We start from the raw sequence: 19147 nt of genomic DNA on the forward strand, positions 1-19147 counted from the left end.
TTGCCCTAGGCCTTTTCTATGTTTTAGCTTGTCTTTTACAATAAATTCCTTGTATTTAGGAACCAATGCACTACTGTGCACCCAATGTCTCTTTAGCGTCTCTGGAGTAGTACTGAAGGAGGATATCCGCTATCTCTACGTATTTAAATGTACAATGAGTAGGACTATATGTACGTACCACTTGTGGGTACTACCACTAGCTTCTTGTCTGTCTATAAATGACAGCGGAAGGGTATGTAACGGCCTATTCTGGCTTGTGATGAATATATTGACGCCGCCCTTTAGGTTTGGGTTTGAATTCAAAAAACTATAGTTCCTTTTCTAATATGGATGTCTTTTTTGTCATTTCATATACCCATATAATCTGATTTTAAATGTAGAAAAATTTCAATGTGTATTAAGTATTTAGGGATGTGTTGATAAAATTTATCATTGATAAATGTTAAAAATAAGAAATGATAAGAACTTGAAGAAAAAAAAAAAAACAGAGATGAAACTTATTGCATTCTTCAGGTACGTGTTTTTCTCTTTGTATTGGGGGTTGTTAAAATTTAAAAGGAACTTCACTTTCATGGTCATGATGTGAAAATGCAATAGTTTTTCGCTTAAATAGATAACCTTGAAGAGAAGAACAGAGATGAAACTGATTGCATTCTTCAAGTACGTGTTTTCACTTTGTATTGGGGGTTGTTAAAATTTAAAAGGAACTTCGCTTTCATGGTCACGATGTGAAAATGCAATAGTTTTTTGCTTAAATAGATAATCTTGAAGAGAAGAAGAGTTGAAGAGTGTATCTCAAAATTTTCATTAGAATAGGTATTCGCTGTTTAGTCCACATAGAAGTCTTTTTTTTTTTTATCGAGATCACACGGTTCCTCAAAGGCTTCCTAGGCCCAGAGACTAATCCGTGTCGGGGATCATGTCAGAACGCTTCCTCCCCCCCCCGGCCACAAGAATATATTGGGATTTAACTCCAATAAGCGTTGGCGGGATTCGAACCCGGGTGTGAGGGTTCCACACCTGGAGGCTCTTACCAACTTGACCACCTGTGGTGGTTTAGTCCACATAGAAGTCGCGTTCACATATTCAGTCTGTTATGCTCAACTGTCATTAAATTTGAATTAAAAGGTAGAGAATAGTAAGGAAAATAAATAAACTAAAACTGCTTTATTATTATCCACTATGTGATTTAAAACCAATAGCAGTCGAGCATAACTGATCAAGATAATTTATTGATCATGTGAACATACAGTGATGATCACTTGATCAGTAACTTACCATGAAAATTATGTTCAATCACCGTTGAATATAAATCTAACAGTAGAAAATAAAATAACTCAACTTATAAATAATTATTTGCACCGTTGGATTTACCTCAAAAAGTGGTTGAGCAAGATATTTTTGGTCAATAACTAACCACCTGGTTTTGTGAACATAATTGGTCCACACAGAGCTTATAATTTTCAAATCGCACTTACTCATCTGGTTAATTTAGTGCACAAAAGCTAAAAGAATGAATTCCACACTTGCAGCATCAATAAATTACAATATCCTTAAAGAAGAACCTAGATAGTTTAGGCAAATAATTTATAATTATAAGAATTTAAGAAATCAGTTACAGTATAACAGTAGAAAGTGAGACTGCAAACCTATATTTAACAGCGTAAAACAAGTTGGAATAACCAAAACTATAACATACCCAGGCGTGTGGGATTCATATCTTTTTTTTTTTTTTGAATAAAGGGCTGGTGCGGGATTCATATCTTTTTGGTAAAGCATGTTTGTCTTTTTTCTATTTATCTTATAAAATGGATTGAAGAATCTCTATAATATGTCCCATCTATTAAGATGGATGGTCCATTCACTTACGCAATTGCAAGCTGTAAGAACCTCCAAGAATTGATGTCTACTTGCTTCCAAAGAATTTTGCTTGCATTTTCAAATCACATGCTTAAGATAGTAAACCAAGTCTCTCTTTTACCAGCTAAACAACAAAATAATAATGTAATACTATTTCTCTTGCTCCTGTCCTTAAAGAGCCTACCGACTAAACTTAATCCACATTATAAGAGAGAGCAATAATTGAACTCTTAAACCTACTTTTGATTGATTTTGGATTGAATGCTTTAATTTCTATGACATGTAACGGATTGAGCCATAAATTCCTTTATTCTTGTCACATCTTAGATCAAAACATTAGAATAACTCCTAACCGCACCAGAAAGAGAGCATCATACGACTTGTTTATGGAGTACACCCTTTTTAACACGGGCAAATAATGACTCTTGTTCCCAACAAGGCAAGCATGACAAATTGATCGGAACCATTATCTGATTTTACATATATTACTTCCAGAATGAAAAAGGAACAAGCAGTCCATGTATGTACTGTGTTTGTGACTTACAAGTGATGTATACACATATACCAAAACAAAAACAAAAGCAACGGCTGGAATAGAACAGCAAAAGTAGAAAAACCAAAAATTTTGCTGAGGCAATGATATAGCCTTATCTGCATTACTTGGCCCGTCTATACCTGCATCAGCATATTCAGCACAGATATGTGGTTATGTGGTTGCTGAAATATAGAGACATAAAGAAGTGGTTGTTTTCTGTTGTTTTCACTCTCATAAATTTAATTGCTCAGAATCCAAAATAGACATACAAAGAAGTAGTTGTTTTCTATCGTTTTCACACTCAGAAATTTGCATATTGAAAGGGTAAGAATCATTAAGAGCGAAAAATTTCATATATGGGATCATAGAGAGCAGTAGCTGTAGCTCTCAGAAGTCTCTAATAAACACAGTGACCTCCAAGCATTGTGGGCTTGGATGGGAAATTTGACAACTGATGGAACTTCAATAGGAAAACGATATACACGGCTTAAAATTATGCACGTCGTGTTGATGTGGGCTACCCTGATTGTTACGGACATCAAGAAGAAACAGATTATCTTCCTCTGTGATGGAGTTAAAGAGGATTTACCTAATTAGTATTATCTTCCTCTTGGCATTTTGCCAGATTAGCTTACTTTGAAGAAACTGGGTCCAGATGAATGATAATGTCAATGCTTTAGAAGTGGACTGCTGTCGATTTGTAACTGATTGTTCGGATGATGATTCAGCTTCTTTCGAAAGCTCTGAGATGGCGGAGTAACTTGGAAGGTAATGAATCATATGGTTCACTTTCAAGTCAAGCAGCTCCCACGAGACTTGAAGCAAATGATTTCAGTTCACCTTCCTTCGTGAAATGAGAATAACAACGACAAGAGGTTTATTCATGTGTGCTTGATGATCAATACTCCATCACCAGAGGCACACTTGGAAACCAAAAAGCATCGCTCATAGAGTATCAAAATTGGAAGAAATGGCTTCAATAGTATGTACTACATACAGTACAGAAAACAAAATACAAAATCTGCATAAACTTGAACAGATGCACCCTTTTTGTTCTCCCTACACTTTGATAATAACCAAAATTCACACCATACCAAATCCAGGCAGTATATTACAATTTGTGAAATTCAAGGAACATTGAGATAACGGCAGTAGAGAAATTAATTTCTCCTCCTACGTTTCTTCTTGCGTCTTTCATCGCGATCACTTTCACTTTCAGAGCTTGATGATTCTGATTCTGATTCTGACTCAGAACTAGCCGACCCTGAGTCCGAATCCGATGAACCAGAACTGTCGGATTCTTCATCTGATGCTGCTTTTTGTTGTTGCATAATAAGGCGTGGCATGTGCTTCAAATACTCACGCAGGTTCTCAGTGATGCCGCCAAGCCCAATGGATGTGAAAAAGTTAATAGCAAATCGGGTGTTCTTGGGATTATCCCTTGGGAAAATAGATTCGTAAGAGTCTTGCATTGCAGGATCAGTCAACCGCTCATTAAGCAGACGGATACCAAGATGCTCTGACAATTCCTGCACCAGAAACAATAACATATTATATACTATTAACTAATCAATGGCCTACGAAATGAAATAGAAATGAAGTAAGAATCAGTTTCTTTTTTTGTTACCTGGAAAAGGATCTTGATAAAAATACGAGAAGAAGAAGTGGTGTCCTCTTCAGTTAACCGTATATAGGCTAAGCAATGCCACGGAAGGGCATCTGTTCCGAGTAAATGCGCAAAAAACTTAGCTACATTACGTAGCTTGTTTGTTTCAAGCCGGTGAATCATTGAATACTGCTGGACAAAACATTTCTCAAAATTTTCCTGGTGGATTCTGTTGATCATGCAGAACCGCTGTCCCAAGAGACCATAATAGCGGAGGTAGGTTCTCTCCTGACTGCAACATTCCAAAAGCATGACACATAGCTCCATCTGCAAAGGTCGTATCAAGAAATTATAGTTTATCAATGAAATGTTGGGCAACCCATTAAAAAAGCTCAAAGAAGCATGCATGTATACATATGAAGTTATCAACTAATATCAAAATACAAATCATGGAGCCGGAGCAACTAACTATAAGTCTATAACCTAGAAACAAACCCATGATAAACTAACCAACTGGCTAAAAGGGTTAACAAAGTGGATCTTCATAACAGGATCTACCTGTGTGCAGCAATGTAACTCTCTATGCACTCAGACAATTTCAAAAGCTGACTTGTTAAAACTATGGCAGCAAGATATCTAAGTTTTGGACTCTCACCCTGACAAATAAATGTGGTGGACCTTTTCACTGTCAGAAAAGGCAATAACCTTTGCACTGGACTGTAATTATTCATTTCTTAATGTTTCTAGACTATGGTTTTTCTATGTCAACTTTGGAAGAATAATCCCGCAATACAGTCTGAGTCTCGCAGGATTTGTATACACTTGTGGATTGTAATCCACTTTATATGAATGTTTATACTGTGCTTTACCTAATTAGTAGAAAACTAAAAGCAGTCTTAATTTACTAAAGTTTCCCGTCACAAAGAGTGGCACAAAATGCAACAATTTCATACTTATCAAGTGAAATGCAATAATATAGCAATCAAACATGAATAGTATAACTTACCTCTTGGCCTGGCTCAAGCTTAATCTTAAGGAGCTTATGACCTGCTTCCTCAAAATCTACACTGGACATGATAGTCAGATATATTGTCCTTCGAAGATTCACAAGATTTGTCTCCGTCTCATCTCTTATTTTCATTTCCTGCTCGTCCTCCTCATCATCATCATCTTCGTCCTCCTCCTCATCATCATCATCCTCACCATCTGAAGCTGCATCAGAACCTTCCTCTTCAGAGTCTTCACCAAGAATTGTTTTCTTCACATCTTCATAGCGCTTCTCATTCTCAATGAAATCAGGATCAGGCTTGAAAATATCTGAACAAACACAATCAAAATGTTAAATATCGCAATGATGTATAACCCTAGATAAGTTAAAAATCTACTCCATATTACAACGTAAAACATACCAAGGGTAATTTCTGGATTTATCTCCTCTTGAAGAGAAATCTCATGAGTTAACTGGTCTTCTTGCTCAACAAGGTCCAGTTCTGGACGAACAGCTGGGTGCCCCTGCAAATACATATACAGAGACGATATTGTGAATAATTGTGAATTCTGACTATTCATTGTTGCTATATAGTTTACCATCGCAAAGAAATTTAGACTCAACCTGAAATTTTGCTTTTCGTAATGCAAATAAGCCTTCGATCAAAAACTGAACTCGTTTGTCAATTTCTCCTTCATGAAGAATTCCACGGAAGCGCTCAAAGATGCCTGTAAAAATAAAAAATTATACGAGCAAAGTCAATAAACAGAAACACATATATATGAACCAATCAATAAATAAAACCAAAAAGCACATGAATGTTACAAAAATGAAACAGTGCGCGCACCATGGAGCCCTTTAGGTGAAAGGTCTTGCAGTATCGATCCACACTCTGTGACAAAGCCAACAGCAACTTCAACACTGTCATCGGTAGGGTTCTCCAGCAGCACAGTAAGCAATTCCAATGCTATAATCTCATGAGCCACTTGTTGGTTGACGAGATGCGCGATAAATTTGACAGCAGCTAGTAATTGTGGCTGATCACAAAGCAAAGCAAGTTAGAGGAATAAAAAAACCAAGTAAAAGCTCTCTTTATCTCAGCCATCACTGAGTTATAAAGGAAACACTCTTTTTTCTTTATTGGGCGTGTGCAGGGTTTGACACCCAGCAGGTGCGTCTGCAAATTTTCAAGCATTAAAAAAGAACCAGATGGTAAATAACAAAGGGAAGAAACACACCTTGTCGTTCCGCTTAAATGCTCTCTTAAGCTGCAAGACGATTCTTCCCAACAGAAGTTCACCAACCTCAGGAAACTTGGTGTTAACAACAGCAACCAAGCCAGCAAAGACGTCTGTAAATCCTGGAGATGCCATCTGTGACTTCATACAGGATCGACAAAAGAGACCTCTTCCACGAATGAGATTCTCTGCAAAAATTTCTGGAATTATATTTTTAATGTTTGCAGCATTGACCTTGTTCACAAGCCCATTGATACTCTTTCGGAGGGCATCCCATGTCAAGCGTTGATACTCGACGCTACTTTTATCTTCGACCTCTTTCATCATTCGGGCCAACTTATAGGGCGGAATATAAACCCCACCACTCTTTCCCAAATTTGCCACATTATTATTCAGATTTCCCTCCTGCAATGTTGACCGTCCTTGAGGTTTTGAATTCTCAAGCATCCTATCATCTCGCTCAGTGTCTTCTCGTCTTTCATTCACCTCCTTATTTCTGCGATTCTTTATCTCACCATCGTCATCCCGGTTTCTATGCCTACTTTGCCTACCATCATCTCTACTATCCCTTTTCCGTTCTGAAGTTCTGCGCTCTTCCCTTTCATCCCTGCGCTCAGAGTAGTGACGTGAATGCCTGTCCCTGTTTCTACGACCATCCTCGTCCTCCCGCCTTCTATGTCCACTCTCATGTCGGTATCTCTTCAGTCGCTCATCATCTTCAGAACTTCTATTTTCTCTCCCCCTATCACCATTCCCATTTTCACGTTGTCTGTTCCCATTTTCATTTTTCCTTTCCCTTTCTTGCCCACCCCTGTCTTTCTCGGCCAGCTCACCATCTTCATCAGAAGTTTGTACATCCCTATCTTGATGATCACCCCGCCACCTTCCATATCTATCACTGGGATCCCTTTCACGTTGTCTGTTCCCATTTTCATTTTTCCTTTCCCTTTCTTGCCCATCCCTGTCTTTCTCTGCCACCTCACCGTCTTCATCAGAAGTGTGTCGATCCCTATCTTGACGATCACCCCGCCACCTTCCATGTCTATCACTGGGAATCCTCTCACTGGACCTTTCCCTTTCCTTCTCATCATCCTGTCTCCCTTGTCTCTTTGTTCTATTATCTCTATCAGATTCTGAGGAATCAATCTCACCCTGCTCAAGATGATTGTTTGACCTCGACTCGCTTTTACTTCTATGCTGACGGTGCTTATCTCTTCCACCCCTCACATCATCATCACTCGATTCACTACTGTGCCGTCTAGCCATCAGAACCTATAACCCACAACTCCTAGTCTTACGTCAAAAGTTAATTCGCCAAACCAGCACTTCAGAAACAAAGTTCCAGTTCCGCTTACTCCAGATTCGAATCCCTGCCATCACCACAAGAAAATAAGACACCATATAGACAAAATTCAACATTGCTGGAGAAAAGGAAAAAAAACGCAAGTAAAACCCTAAAACAAAAGAAACCAGTCAACGTTTAGTAGAATACTAGTTCAACAACTTGATACCCAGGTTTGCGCTTCAGCATATGGTAAAATTCCAATTTCAAAGCTTTAATTCCTTTAACTCACTTTCAGATTCCAATTCAAACAACACAATTTCCTCTTTTCCAATTAACAATCCCGACGACAGTACAAGCTACTGGGCTGGATTCCAGGACTCAGCATCTAACTTACTCGCATCAAATTTGAATTTCCACAGAACAAAACGAAATTGCAGACTCGAATTTCAGAGAATCGTAAACAACACCCTAAATTTCGAAATCCATAACGCACCAAAACCTAACCTAAATCACGCGCGATTACTTAATCTACATCACAAACAAGCCTCAAATCCCTAAGATTGCTCCAAAGACCAAAATGCAGCGACCGCAGAGTTCAATTTTTTTCACACAAAAACCCTAACTCTATATAAAACCATAAATATGTACCTACATATATATATATATATATATAGAGAGAGAGAGAGAGAGAGAGAGAGAGGCATACCTGGAATTTAAGAGAGTGAAGAAAAGCTGCGAACTATGGGAGGAAGAAGAAGCTGCGATGGAGAAAAGCCCCAACTTCGTTTTTATTTTTTGCTTCTGTGGTTTTTTGTGGTACTGAATTATAGGACATGGAAAACAAGGGTAAGGCCCAAATAAAAAGGAACGAGCCCACCGACCCAAAAGGCTATTGGGCCGAGCCGAGCAAGCAGTTATTTACAATTCTGAAACCTAGTTAAACTTGAAAAATTGCATCCCAGCCCAAGTAGGAAATATGTAGTCCGTCCATTTATTGGTCAAAGCTCTCGAACAGCCTTCCGTATCTTTTCTTGTTTTGACTAATTTCTCTGGCGATGATGATGGGCACTTTGTATGTGCAATAGTTCCGGCGTCCTTTTATGGTACGACAGAGACCGGAGTCATCTTACAATCAGTAGTATCACTGAAGACGCGCTTTCTATAGCTAGCTTCTATTTGTTCGGATGATGATTCAGCTTCTGTCGAAAGCTGAAATGGCGGTGTAACTTGGAAGGTAATGAAGCACATGGTTCACTTTCCTTCGTGAAATGAGAATAACGACAAGAGGTTTATTCAAGTGTGCACTTCAAGATCTATATTCCATCATCAGAGGCACACTTGGAACAGAACCAAAACGCATTGCTCAGAGTTCCAATTTTTTTGGAAGAAATGGCTTCAATAGTGTGTACTACATTACAGAAAACAAAATACAAAATCTGCATAAACTTGAACAGGTGCACCCTTTTTGTTCTCCCTACACTTGGGGACAATAACCAAAATTCACACCATACCAAATCCAGGCAGTATATTACAATTTGTGAAATTCAAGGAATACAGAGATAACAGCAGTAGAGAAATTAATTTCTCCTCCTACGTTTCTTCTTGCGTCTTTCAGAGCTTGACGATTCTGATTCTGATTCTGATTCTGACTCGGAACCAGCCGACCCTGAGTTCGAGTCCGAATCCAATGAACCAGAACTGTCGGATTCTTCATCTGACGCTGCTTTTTGTTGTTGCATAATAAGGCGTGGCATGTGCTTCAGATACCCACGCAGGTTCTCAGTTATGCCGCCAAGCCCAATAGATGTGAAAAAGTTAATAGCAAATCGGGTGTTCTTGGGATTATCCCTTGGGAAAATAGATTTGTAGGAGTCTTGCATTGCAGGATAAGTCAACCGCTCATTAAGCAGACGGATACCAAGATGCTCTGACAATTCCTGCACCAGAAACAATAACATATTATATACTATTAACTAATCAATGGCCTACGAAATGAAGTAAGAATCAGTTTCTTTTTTTGTTACCTGGAAAAGGATCTTGATAAAAATACGAGAAGAAGCAGTGGTGTCCTCTTCAGTTAACCGTATATAGGCTAAGCAATGCCACGGAAGGGCATCTGTTCCGAGTAAATGCGCAAAAAACTTAGCTACATTACGTAGCTTGTTTGTTTCAAGCCGGTGAATCATTGAATACTGTTGGACAAAACATTTCTCAAAATTTTCCTGGTGGATTCTGTTGATCATGCAGAACCACCCTCCCAAGAGACCATAATTGCGTTGGTAGGTTCTCTCCTGACTGCAACATTCCAAAAGCATGACACATAGCTCCATCTGCAAAGGTTGTATCGAGAAATTATAGTTTATCAACGAAATGTAAGCTAAAAGAAGCATGCATACATATGAACTTATCAACTAACATCAAAATTCAAATCATGGAGGCGGAGCAACTAACTATAACCTAGAAACAAACCCATGATAAACTAACCAACTGGCTGGCTAAAAAGGTTTACAAAGTGGATCTTCAAGGCAGGATCTACCTGTGCGCAGCCACTTTCCCTTGTAAATATAATTCTCTATACGCTCAGACAATTTCGAAAGCTGACTTGTTAGAATTATGGCAGCAAGATATCTAAGTTTTGGACTCTCACCCTGACAAACAAATGTGGTGGAACTTTTAGTTGTCGGAGAAGGCAATAACCTTTGCACTGAACTGCAATTATTTATTTCTTAATGTTTCTAGAGTAAGGGTTTTCTGTGTCAATCTTGGAGGAATAATCCCGCAATACAGTCTGAGTCTCGCAGGATTTGTATATACTTGTGCACTGTAATCCACTGAGTCATATTATTGGGCTTTACCTAATTAGTAGCAAACTAAAAGCAGTCTTAATTCACTAAAGTTTCCCATCACGAAGAGTGGCACAAAATGCAACAATATCCTACTTATCAAGTGAAATGCAATTATATAGCAATCACACATGAATAGTATAACTTACCTCTTGGCCTGGCTCAAGCTTAATCTTAAGGAGCTTATGACCTGCTTCCTCAAAATCTACACTGGACATGATAGTCAGATATATTGTCCTTCGAAGATTCACAAGATTCGTATCTGTCTCATCTCCTATAAATTTCATTTGCTGCTCGTACTCCTCATCATCATCATCATCCTCACCATCTGAAGCTGCATCAGAACCTTCATCTTTAGAGTATTCACCAAGAATTGTTTTCTTCACATCTTCATAGCGCTTCTCATTCTCAATGAAATCAGGATCAGGCTCGAAAATATCTGAACAAACACAATCAAAATGTTATATATCACAATGATGTATAACCCTACATAAGCTACAACCATATTACAACGTAAAACATACCAAGGGTAATTTCTGGATTTATCTCCTCTTGAAGAGAAATATCATGAGTTAACTGGTCTTCTTGCTCAACAAGGTCCAGTTCTGGACGAACAGCTGGGTGCCCCTGCAAATGCACATACAGAGAAGATATTGTGAATTCTGGCTATTCATTGTTGCTAAATAGTTTACCATGGCGAAGGAAATTAGACTCAACCTGAAACCTTGCTTTCCGTAATGCAAATAAGCCTTCGATCATCCACTGAACTCGTTTGTCAATTTTTCCTTCATGAAGAATTCCACGAAAGCGCTCAAAGATGCCTGTAAATTATACGAGCAGAGTCAATAAACAAAAACGCATATGTATAAACCACATCAACAAATAAAACCAAAAAGCACATAAATGTTACAAAAATGAAACAGTGTGCGCACCTTGGAGCCCTTTAGGTGAAAGGTCTTGCAGTATTGATCCACACTCTGTGACAAAGCCAACAGCAACTTCAACACCATCATCGATAGGATTCTCCAGCAGCACAGTGAGCAATTCCAATGCTATATTCTCATGAGCCACTTTTTGGTTGACAAGATGCGCGATAAATTTGACAGGAGCTAGTAGTTGTGGCTGATCACAAAGTAAAGCAAGTTACAGGAATAGAATCAGAAGGAACCCAAGTAAAATTGTGTGCAGGGTTTGACACCCAGCAGGTGGCATCTGCAAATTTTCAAGCATTAAAAAAGAACCAGATAGTAAATAACAAAGGGGAAGAAACACACCTTGTCGTTCGGCTTAAATCCTCTCTTAAGCTGCAAGACGATTCTTCTCAACAAAAGTTCACCAACCTGAGGAAACTTGGTGTTAACAACAGCAACCAAGCCAGCAAAGACGTCTGTAAATCCTGGATATGCCATCTGTGACTTCAAACAGGATTGACAAAAGAGACCTCTTCCACGAATGAGATTCTCTGCAAAAATTTCTGGAATTATATTCTTAATGTTTGTAGCAGTGACCTTGTTCAAAAGCCCATTGATACTCTTTCGGAGGGCATCCCATGTCAAGCGCTGATACTCGACGCTACTTTTATCTTCGTCGACCTCTTTCATCATTCGGGCCAACTTATAGGGCGGAATATAAACCCCGCCACTCTTTCCCAAATTTGCCACATTAGTATTCAGATTTCCCTCTTGCAATGTTGACCGTCCTTGAGGTTTTGAGTTCTCAAGCATCCTATCATCTCGCTCATTGTCTTCTCGTCTTTCATTCACCTCCTTATTTCTGCGATACTTTATCTCACCATCTTCATCCCGGTTTCTATGCCTACTTTGCCCACCATCATCTGTATTATCCCTTTTCCGTTCTGAAGTTCTACGCTCTTCCCTTTCATCCCTGCGCTCAGAGTAGTGACGTGAATGCCTGTCCCTGTTTCTACGACCATCCTCATTCTCCCGCCTTCTATGTCCACTCCCATATCGGTATCTCTTCAGTCGCTCATAATCCTTAGAACTTCTATATTCTCTCCCCCTATCACCATTCGCATTTTCACGTTGTCTGTTCCCATTTTCATTTTTCCTTCCTCTTTCTTGCCCACCCCTGTCTTCTTCTGCCACCTCACCATTTTCATCAGAAGTGTGTCGATCCCTATCTTGACGATCACCCCTCCACCTTCCACATCTATCACTGGGATCCCTTTCACGTTGTCGGTTCCCTATCCTTGTCATCATCCAGTCTCCCTTGTCTCTTTGTTCTATTATCTCTATCAGAATCCGAGGAATCAATTTCACCCTGCTCAAGATGACTGTGTGACCTGGACTCGCTTTTACTTCTATGCTGCCGGTACTTATCTCTTCCACCCCTCACATCATCATCACTCCATTCACTACTGTGCCGTCTTATGTAAAAAGTTAATTCGCCAAACCAGCACTTCAGAAACAAAGTTCCAGTTCCGCTTACTCCAGATTTGAATCCCTGCCATTACCACAAGAAAATAAGACACCATATAGACAAAATTCAACATAGCTGGAGAACATGAAAAGAAACAAGTCAACATTAGAAATTCAACTAATAGGGTACTAGTTCAACAACTTTGATACCCAGGTTTGTGCTTCCCCATAAGGTTTGCAACAAATACCAAAAGCTGCCAACTTTGGGAGGAAGAAGACGCTGCGATGGAGAAAAAAGCCCCCAAGTTCGTTTTTATTATTTTGCTTCTCTGGTTTTTTGTGGTACTGAACTTTTAGGAGCCTTAACTAGGAGGGTTTGTGGTACTGTAGCTTAGGAACAGTTATTTTGCTTCTCTGGTTTTTTGCGGTACTGAACTTTTAGGAGCCTTTCGACCAAAAAAAAAAAAACTTTTAGGAGCCTTAACTAGGAGGTTTGTGGTACTGTAGCTTAGGAACAGTATCCTGACGATTTGGCCCTTCTATGTGTTAAGAAATGGCACAGTTCACCTGTACGATTTCTATGGCACGGAGTCGTGTTATGGTGGTTATACTGTACAGCTCTGTGTGTTTGCTCTGGAGAATCTCTGATATGTACAAAGAGAAAGAGTTAGGGAGAGTTACAGAGAGGTAGAGAGATGGAGTTCAGCTTATTTCTTTTCTTTGTCCTCAATTCAGTCTATTCCAGCTAATTTTACTACCAATTTCATCCTGATTAATGATTTTCCTTCAAACTGTTCAACTTTGTCTGTGGATTTTCTGGTTGTCTCGAATTTGTTGTTCAATTTCTGATGATGGATGTCTTGATATGCAGATAGTTGTTTGTTCATTAATTAGGAAAACAGAACAGAATTGGTAAGAAGAATTCTTCCAAGAGTTCTCTGACCTAGGCCGGGTTAGGGCCGGCCCTATCCTAAATTTTAGGGCTTAGGATCGGGCCGGGCAGGGCCTAGTCAAAGTCAACAAAATTTAGGGCCGGGTAAGGTCGGGCCGGGGCTTAAATATGCTAACCCTTACCCGCCCGAAAGGCCCGAGCCACAAGGATCGTAGGGCGAAAAGGCCGGGCCGACCCGGCCTTCCGAATAGGGTCGAAATGGGCCTAAAAGGGCCTTAATTTGTTTAACAAAAAAAAATATATTATTTTTATTTTTTATCTCAAAATGTGGCTCAATGGTTATATAGGTAATACAAGACTCATTGTTTTTTGTTGATCATATTTAATATATATATATATATTGGAATTAACTTATAAGTTATAATATTTATAAATATTTGTTAAGATGGTTATATTCAATTAACTATCTCTCTAAATCTCCCAAAATTAATTGTTGTTTAACAAAGGAAACAAAAATTAAAGAAAATAAAATTTAGGAAATCAATTACAAAAAAGAGATAAATTGTATGTTATAGACTAAAGAGAAACATATTTAAAAAATAGAAAATTATTAGGGCTTAATTTGGCGGGTTTAAAGGGCAGGGCCGGGCTTGGCCCTAACGGGCTCAAACGGGTCGGGCCATAGGGTAGGGCCGGGCTTTATTTGCATGACCCTTACACTACCCTATTTGAGAAAGGGTAGGGCCGGCCCGCCCTAATGCAAGGGCCGGGTCGGGCTTCGGCCCTATGGGCCGGGCGGACTTAGGGTCGAAGGGCTAAATGATGAGACCTACTCTGACCATTTGATTCTCTGGTTTTTTTTTCTTTTTTCTTTTTTTTGGGAAGTTTTTGCAAGTAGATAATAGTCATTTCAACTTAGTCTCCCTTCTTTGACCTTTGTGCAGCAGTACATTGACGGCCTTTGCCATGGAAATCTGTTAGAAGAAGCAATTAGCCTTTTAAATATAGTGAAGACATTTCCTGTGCAACAAAGCATGAACATACTCTCATTAGAGATATCAGAGTGAAGAACAAGTCTCAAACAAACTCTGTTAGCTGAGGTAATCATATTGAGTACACATAATACAACTCAACTTGTGAATGTGTTAGCTTTTTCTCTTGACAAGCCATGGTTGCTACTTGCTACTTCACCTCAGATACACGCAATTCCCCAAAACAACCTGCAAAAAAGCAAAAAGGGGGTTTAAATTTCATCATTGTTGTTAAAAAGTTGTTGTTAAAAAGAAGATGTGTGTCGGTGTGTCACTATACACTTTTGTATTTTCTATTATAGATTAAAAATTAGAGTAACTTACGCAATGATGGGGTCAAATTACTTTTTTTTTTTTTTTTTTTTTTCAATTTACTACTGAGATGTCATTTTGGCCATAGACTTCCATTTATTTCTTGGTTTTGAATGGGAAAACCTGAAATCATGAGTCCTTTTTTTTTTTTTTTTGAGTTACTCAATTTTTACTTTCATTTTATTCCTAGTCTAACATTTACTAATTACTACTATTTGGTTTGTGTTTGAACCCAAAATTAACATTTTTTCCCGATAAGGGGGACTCGAAGAAAACTGGGCCAATATTCGTGGTCCACGCCTAGATTTCAGACAAGTTCGAAATATATTATTTAGAGGCTAAGTAAAGCCTACTTGAAGATCAAGCAATCTCAGAGCATATCGTGATATTCCTTAATTTATTATCAAATATTGGATAATTGTTTGCTTAAAGATTATGCAAGAGGGGAGACGTGCAAGCTGCACTCATGCGACAATTAATATGGTGGACATGGACCAATTTAGGAAGGATTCAATTGTCTTATATATGCAAACAATTTCCCATGCAATGGATGTGAACAGTTGGGGAAGGAATCAACCACCTTAATTGCAATAATCAAGGAGTATATATGATTGCTAAGTGGTGGGCCAACTAAGGAAGATATATATACAAGCTAATTGCATGCCGCGAGCTACAGAGTCCTCGCGACGATATATTTGCAATTAAGATACGTGCATATCCTACCGCATCCGAGAATATTACGTCTAGGATTCCAAAAGGTAATTAGCATTGCCTAGAAGATTGCTACGACAGAGTTAATCTATACGATAGTTATCAAAACTATTAAGAGTTTTGATTTGATTCAAAGGCCAATAACTGTGGCCTAAAATATAGTATTTCATTCATATTTGGAAAGTGAATCTGCAATAGCCTATATATAGAGGCTAAAGACGATATAGAAAGGACACAACTCTCAAATCAACTAATCGCACAGATTATCAAAGCCTCTCCGGAGCAAACCTACCTGCAACCTAGTTGCAAACTAGCGAAGCAAAGGTAACGCTCTCGCAACCCAGCGAAGCTAAAGATACGCTTTAGCAAACCCTGTGCTTTCTCCCAACTTCCTAGTGATTGCTCTGCTTAGTCTACAACACTAAGTATCGATTCGGTGAACGCAAGAGACCATAACCAAAACCCTTATCCGTAAGGCAAGAAGTCCTTTTCCGAAAGGCATAGAAAAGAACCTGGTGACGAGGTTGGTGCTCTCCTCGTCCACAGCGTTTGAGAAGAAGTCAGGTCAAGGGACGCCCCGACGACTGCACCCCATGGTGCTGGTACGCTCGCGCACTCAAAAGAGACAGTTTGCACCAGACTGATTTTGGAGCCAAACAGTTTGTTTCTCAGAATTTGTTAGGGTTGTGTTGTCACTAACAATAGTATCATTTGATTTCAGATTGAGAAAGCTTTTCTGAAGCAGCTCAAACTGTTCCAGAGGTAATTTTTTCACATTAGCTTTCATTTTGTTATTAAGATTTGGTTGTATTCAATTTAATTATGATTTATATTCTTATGGATTTTGTGGCAATTGGTTGAAAGAATAGGTAATGGTAAGAGACTTAGAAAGAGAGGACTTCATACTTGAAAGCTTTGGAAATGTTATCCCCTTAAGGTATGAAATCCAGGATCAATCATTTTTTTCATATGGGTAGGAACATAGCCGATAATGAAACCAAAGGAGTTTATAATAGTTTCTTATTGAAAACTGTCCGAATTATATAACAGTAGATAGGCACAGATTTTGGTAGCTGTCAGAAAGTCATATATTTTCTTAGCTGTCATATTTTTTTTTTTTTTTTGGCAAAGGGGAAATGTATTAAGGAGCATAAACAGAAACCAACAGAAAAGCAAAGAAAGGAAGGCAGGACACACCCTACACAACCAAAATAAAAAGCTAATGGGGGCATGGAAGCCCATCATACAGTAGAATACTAACGAGAGAAGAAGGGGGATGAGCCACCCATGAAGATGGACACTTTCCTCCAACAGCTAAAGCAGCTACATGATCAGCCACTTTGTTTGCTGTTTGGACCCAAAATGAGCATTTTGGCCTGACAAGGCATGTCTTGGAGAAATTGAGCCAATGTCAGTGGCTCAAGCTATATATTGTCGACAAGTTCGAAATATATATTTAGAGGCTAAATAAAGCCTACTATGGAAGCATGGAAACATGAAAAGTCAACTTTAGCACATTTTCCTACTTCGGCTAGGAGAAACCGAGCTAAACAAGGAAGGAGGGGCGGCAGACTAACCAAATGAAATCTAAATGAGCTAAAACTTTCCAGATTAATTCTAGAAAGCCCAAGGATCATTTCTTATGCAGAGTTCCAGAGATATTTTTGAGTGGAAGGCCTTCAAACAATCGGTCCAATTTTCTACAGAAGCAAAACTGGAAAACTGGACCTGTAAGAGGTCCAGCAGCATTTCCAGCCCAACCGCATGGAATAAAGCTCTGAAAATTTGTCAGGATGATCTACACTCATAGTGGAACATTTTTTATGAAGAAGTCGAAGGCTCATTCTGAAGGCTTGTTGGAGAAATAGTTGAAGGAATAAAGGGGCAGAAACTGACCTAAAACCAGCTCAATATTCACATGTTCATGTTTCCTACCCACATGAAGAAAGCTAGATGCTTTTCTTTTTTTCCTTGGATATATTTTCCTACTACAATCTCTTTAATAGATCATCATCACTTCCATGTTTTTGCACCTTCATGCCTTGCTTTCATTTCATCATTTCTCTATCTTTTCCATATTTTACAAATCACTTTCATACTCCACTTTCATTATTTTTCTTCCACTCATCATTTCACTCTTCTTTTTCTTCCCTATATAAACACCTTCTCCTCTCATTCTAACATACACATTCACATACAACAACAACATCTCTAAGATGATCTAAGTTCTCTCTAGAGCAAACCTCTCTAAGAGCAACTCCTCTCCCTCTCTTTCTCTTTCTCTTACCGGTGATCACACTCCTAGTCCTAGTCTTCTCAGAAGCCGACTTTCAGTGCCACCAAACCTTCTGTCAACGTACTTCGGTCCTAGTCTCCTAGAGAGCCGATTGTAGTACCACGACCATACACAGACACATTCACATTCAACAACAACATCTCTAAGATGATCTAAGTTCTCTCTAGAGCAAACCTCTCTAAGAGCAACTCCTCTCCCTCTCTTTCTCTTTCTCTTACCGGTGATCACACTCCTAGTCCTAGTCTTCTCAGAAGCCGACTTTCAGTGCCACCAAACCCTCTGTCAACGTGCTTCGGTCCTAGTCTCCTCGGGAGCCGACGGTAGTGCCGCGACCACAACGGTTACAGAACCAGCCAAGCAAGGGTAACGCCCTAGCAACCCAGCCAAGCTAAAGTCACGCTTTAGCAAGATCTCAACATTTCCCGGTGATGTCGCTCTGCTCGATCTACAATATTGAGTATCGATTGTGTTAACAAGAAGAAACTTCAGCAAAGTCCTCGCCACGAGGCACAAAGAATCCCGCGACGAGGTTGGTGCTCTCCTCGTCTACAATCGCTCAACAGAAGTCAGGTCAAGGGACACCCCCGACAACCGCACCCGAACGGTGCTGGCACGCCCGCGCAAGAAAAGAGACTGTTGACCAGCTGCAGCAAAATTGGGGCCAAACATTTTGGCACGGCCAGTGGGACAAGGTTAGAATTTTTTTTCCTTTTCTTGAAGACATTCAACCACCGGGCTTCAAACCAAACATTTTGGCACACTCAGTGGGACTGCATCAGAGTCTTTTCTCTTGAAGCACATTCAACCACCGGGCTTCAAAACAAACATTTTGGCACACCCGGTGGGACTACATTAGAAGTTTTTCTCTTAAAGCACATTCAACCACCGGGCTTCAAAACAAACATTTTGGCACGCCCAGTGGGACAAGGTTAGAATTTTTTTTTTTTGAAGCACATTCAACCACCGGGCTTCAAAACAAACATTTTGGCACGCCCAGTGGGACTACATCAGAGTCTTTTTGTGTTCACCATCATTGGGATGCCAGAGGAAAATCTTTACCAAAAGAAATTCCTGAAGTCATGGCGATGATAGAAGGCTATGTGCCCATTCCCATTCCGGAGAATGCGAGCGTAGAGGAGCGACTTGCTATCTTTCAACAGAACACTGCTTCG

At 39.4% G+C, this 19147-nt stretch overlaps 2 protein-coding genes across 4 annotated transcripts; both read right to left on the minus strand.

Moving 5' to 3' along the window:
* Positions 1 to 3343: 3343 nt before the first annotated feature.
* LOC133729916 (uncharacterized) lies at positions 3344 to 8359 on the minus strand. The gene is made up of 8 exons (XM_062157543.1): positions 8219 to 8359; positions 6228 to 7597; positions 5837 to 6026; positions 5614 to 5717; positions 5411 to 5513; positions 5008 to 5318; positions 4023 to 4328; positions 3344 to 3924 (listed from the first exon to the last, which is right to left on the minus strand). Exons 2-8 carry the CDS (start codon positions 7491 to 7493, stop codon positions 3556 to 3558), a joined length of 2649 nt encoding a protein of 882 aa, XP_062013527.1. The 5' UTR covers positions 7494 to 7597; positions 8219 to 8359; the 3' UTR covers positions 3344 to 3555.
* A 615-nt stretch (positions 8360 to 8974) lies between these two features.
* LOC133733470 (uncharacterized) lies at positions 8975 to 13198 on the minus strand. Of its 3 annotated transcripts, none has more exons than XM_062161095.1 (8): positions 12944 to 13196; positions 11630 to 12818; positions 11288 to 11477; positions 11073 to 11176; positions 10880 to 10982; positions 10505 to 10794; positions 9537 to 9842; positions 8975 to 9449 (listed from the first exon to the last, which is right to left on the minus strand). In XM_062161095.1, the coding sequence occupies exons 2-8, from the start codon at positions 12572 to 12574 to the stop codon at positions 9090 to 9092; spliced, it is 2298 nt and encodes a 765-aa protein (XP_062017079.1). In that variant the 5' UTR covers positions 12575 to 12818; positions 12944 to 13196; the 3' UTR covers positions 8975 to 9089. The 3 variants fall into 3 exon arrangements, with proteins under 3 accessions (XP_062017079.1, XP_062017080.1, XP_062017081.1); XM_062161096.1 differs by having other exon boundaries at positions 12936 to 13196; XM_062161097.1 differs by lacking the exon at positions 8975 to 9449 and adding an exon at positions 10049 to 10160 and having other exon boundaries at positions 9590 to 9842; positions 12944 to 13198.
* Between the last annotated feature and the right edge of the window lie 5949 nt (positions 13199 to 19147).

Source organism: Rosa rugosa, chromosome 2 (assembly GCF_958449725.1).
Source record: "Rosa rugosa chromosome 2, drRosRugo1.1, whole genome shotgun sequence".
Lineage (NCBI taxonomy): Eukaryota > Viridiplantae > Streptophyta > Magnoliopsida > Rosales > Rosaceae > Rosa > Rosa rugosa.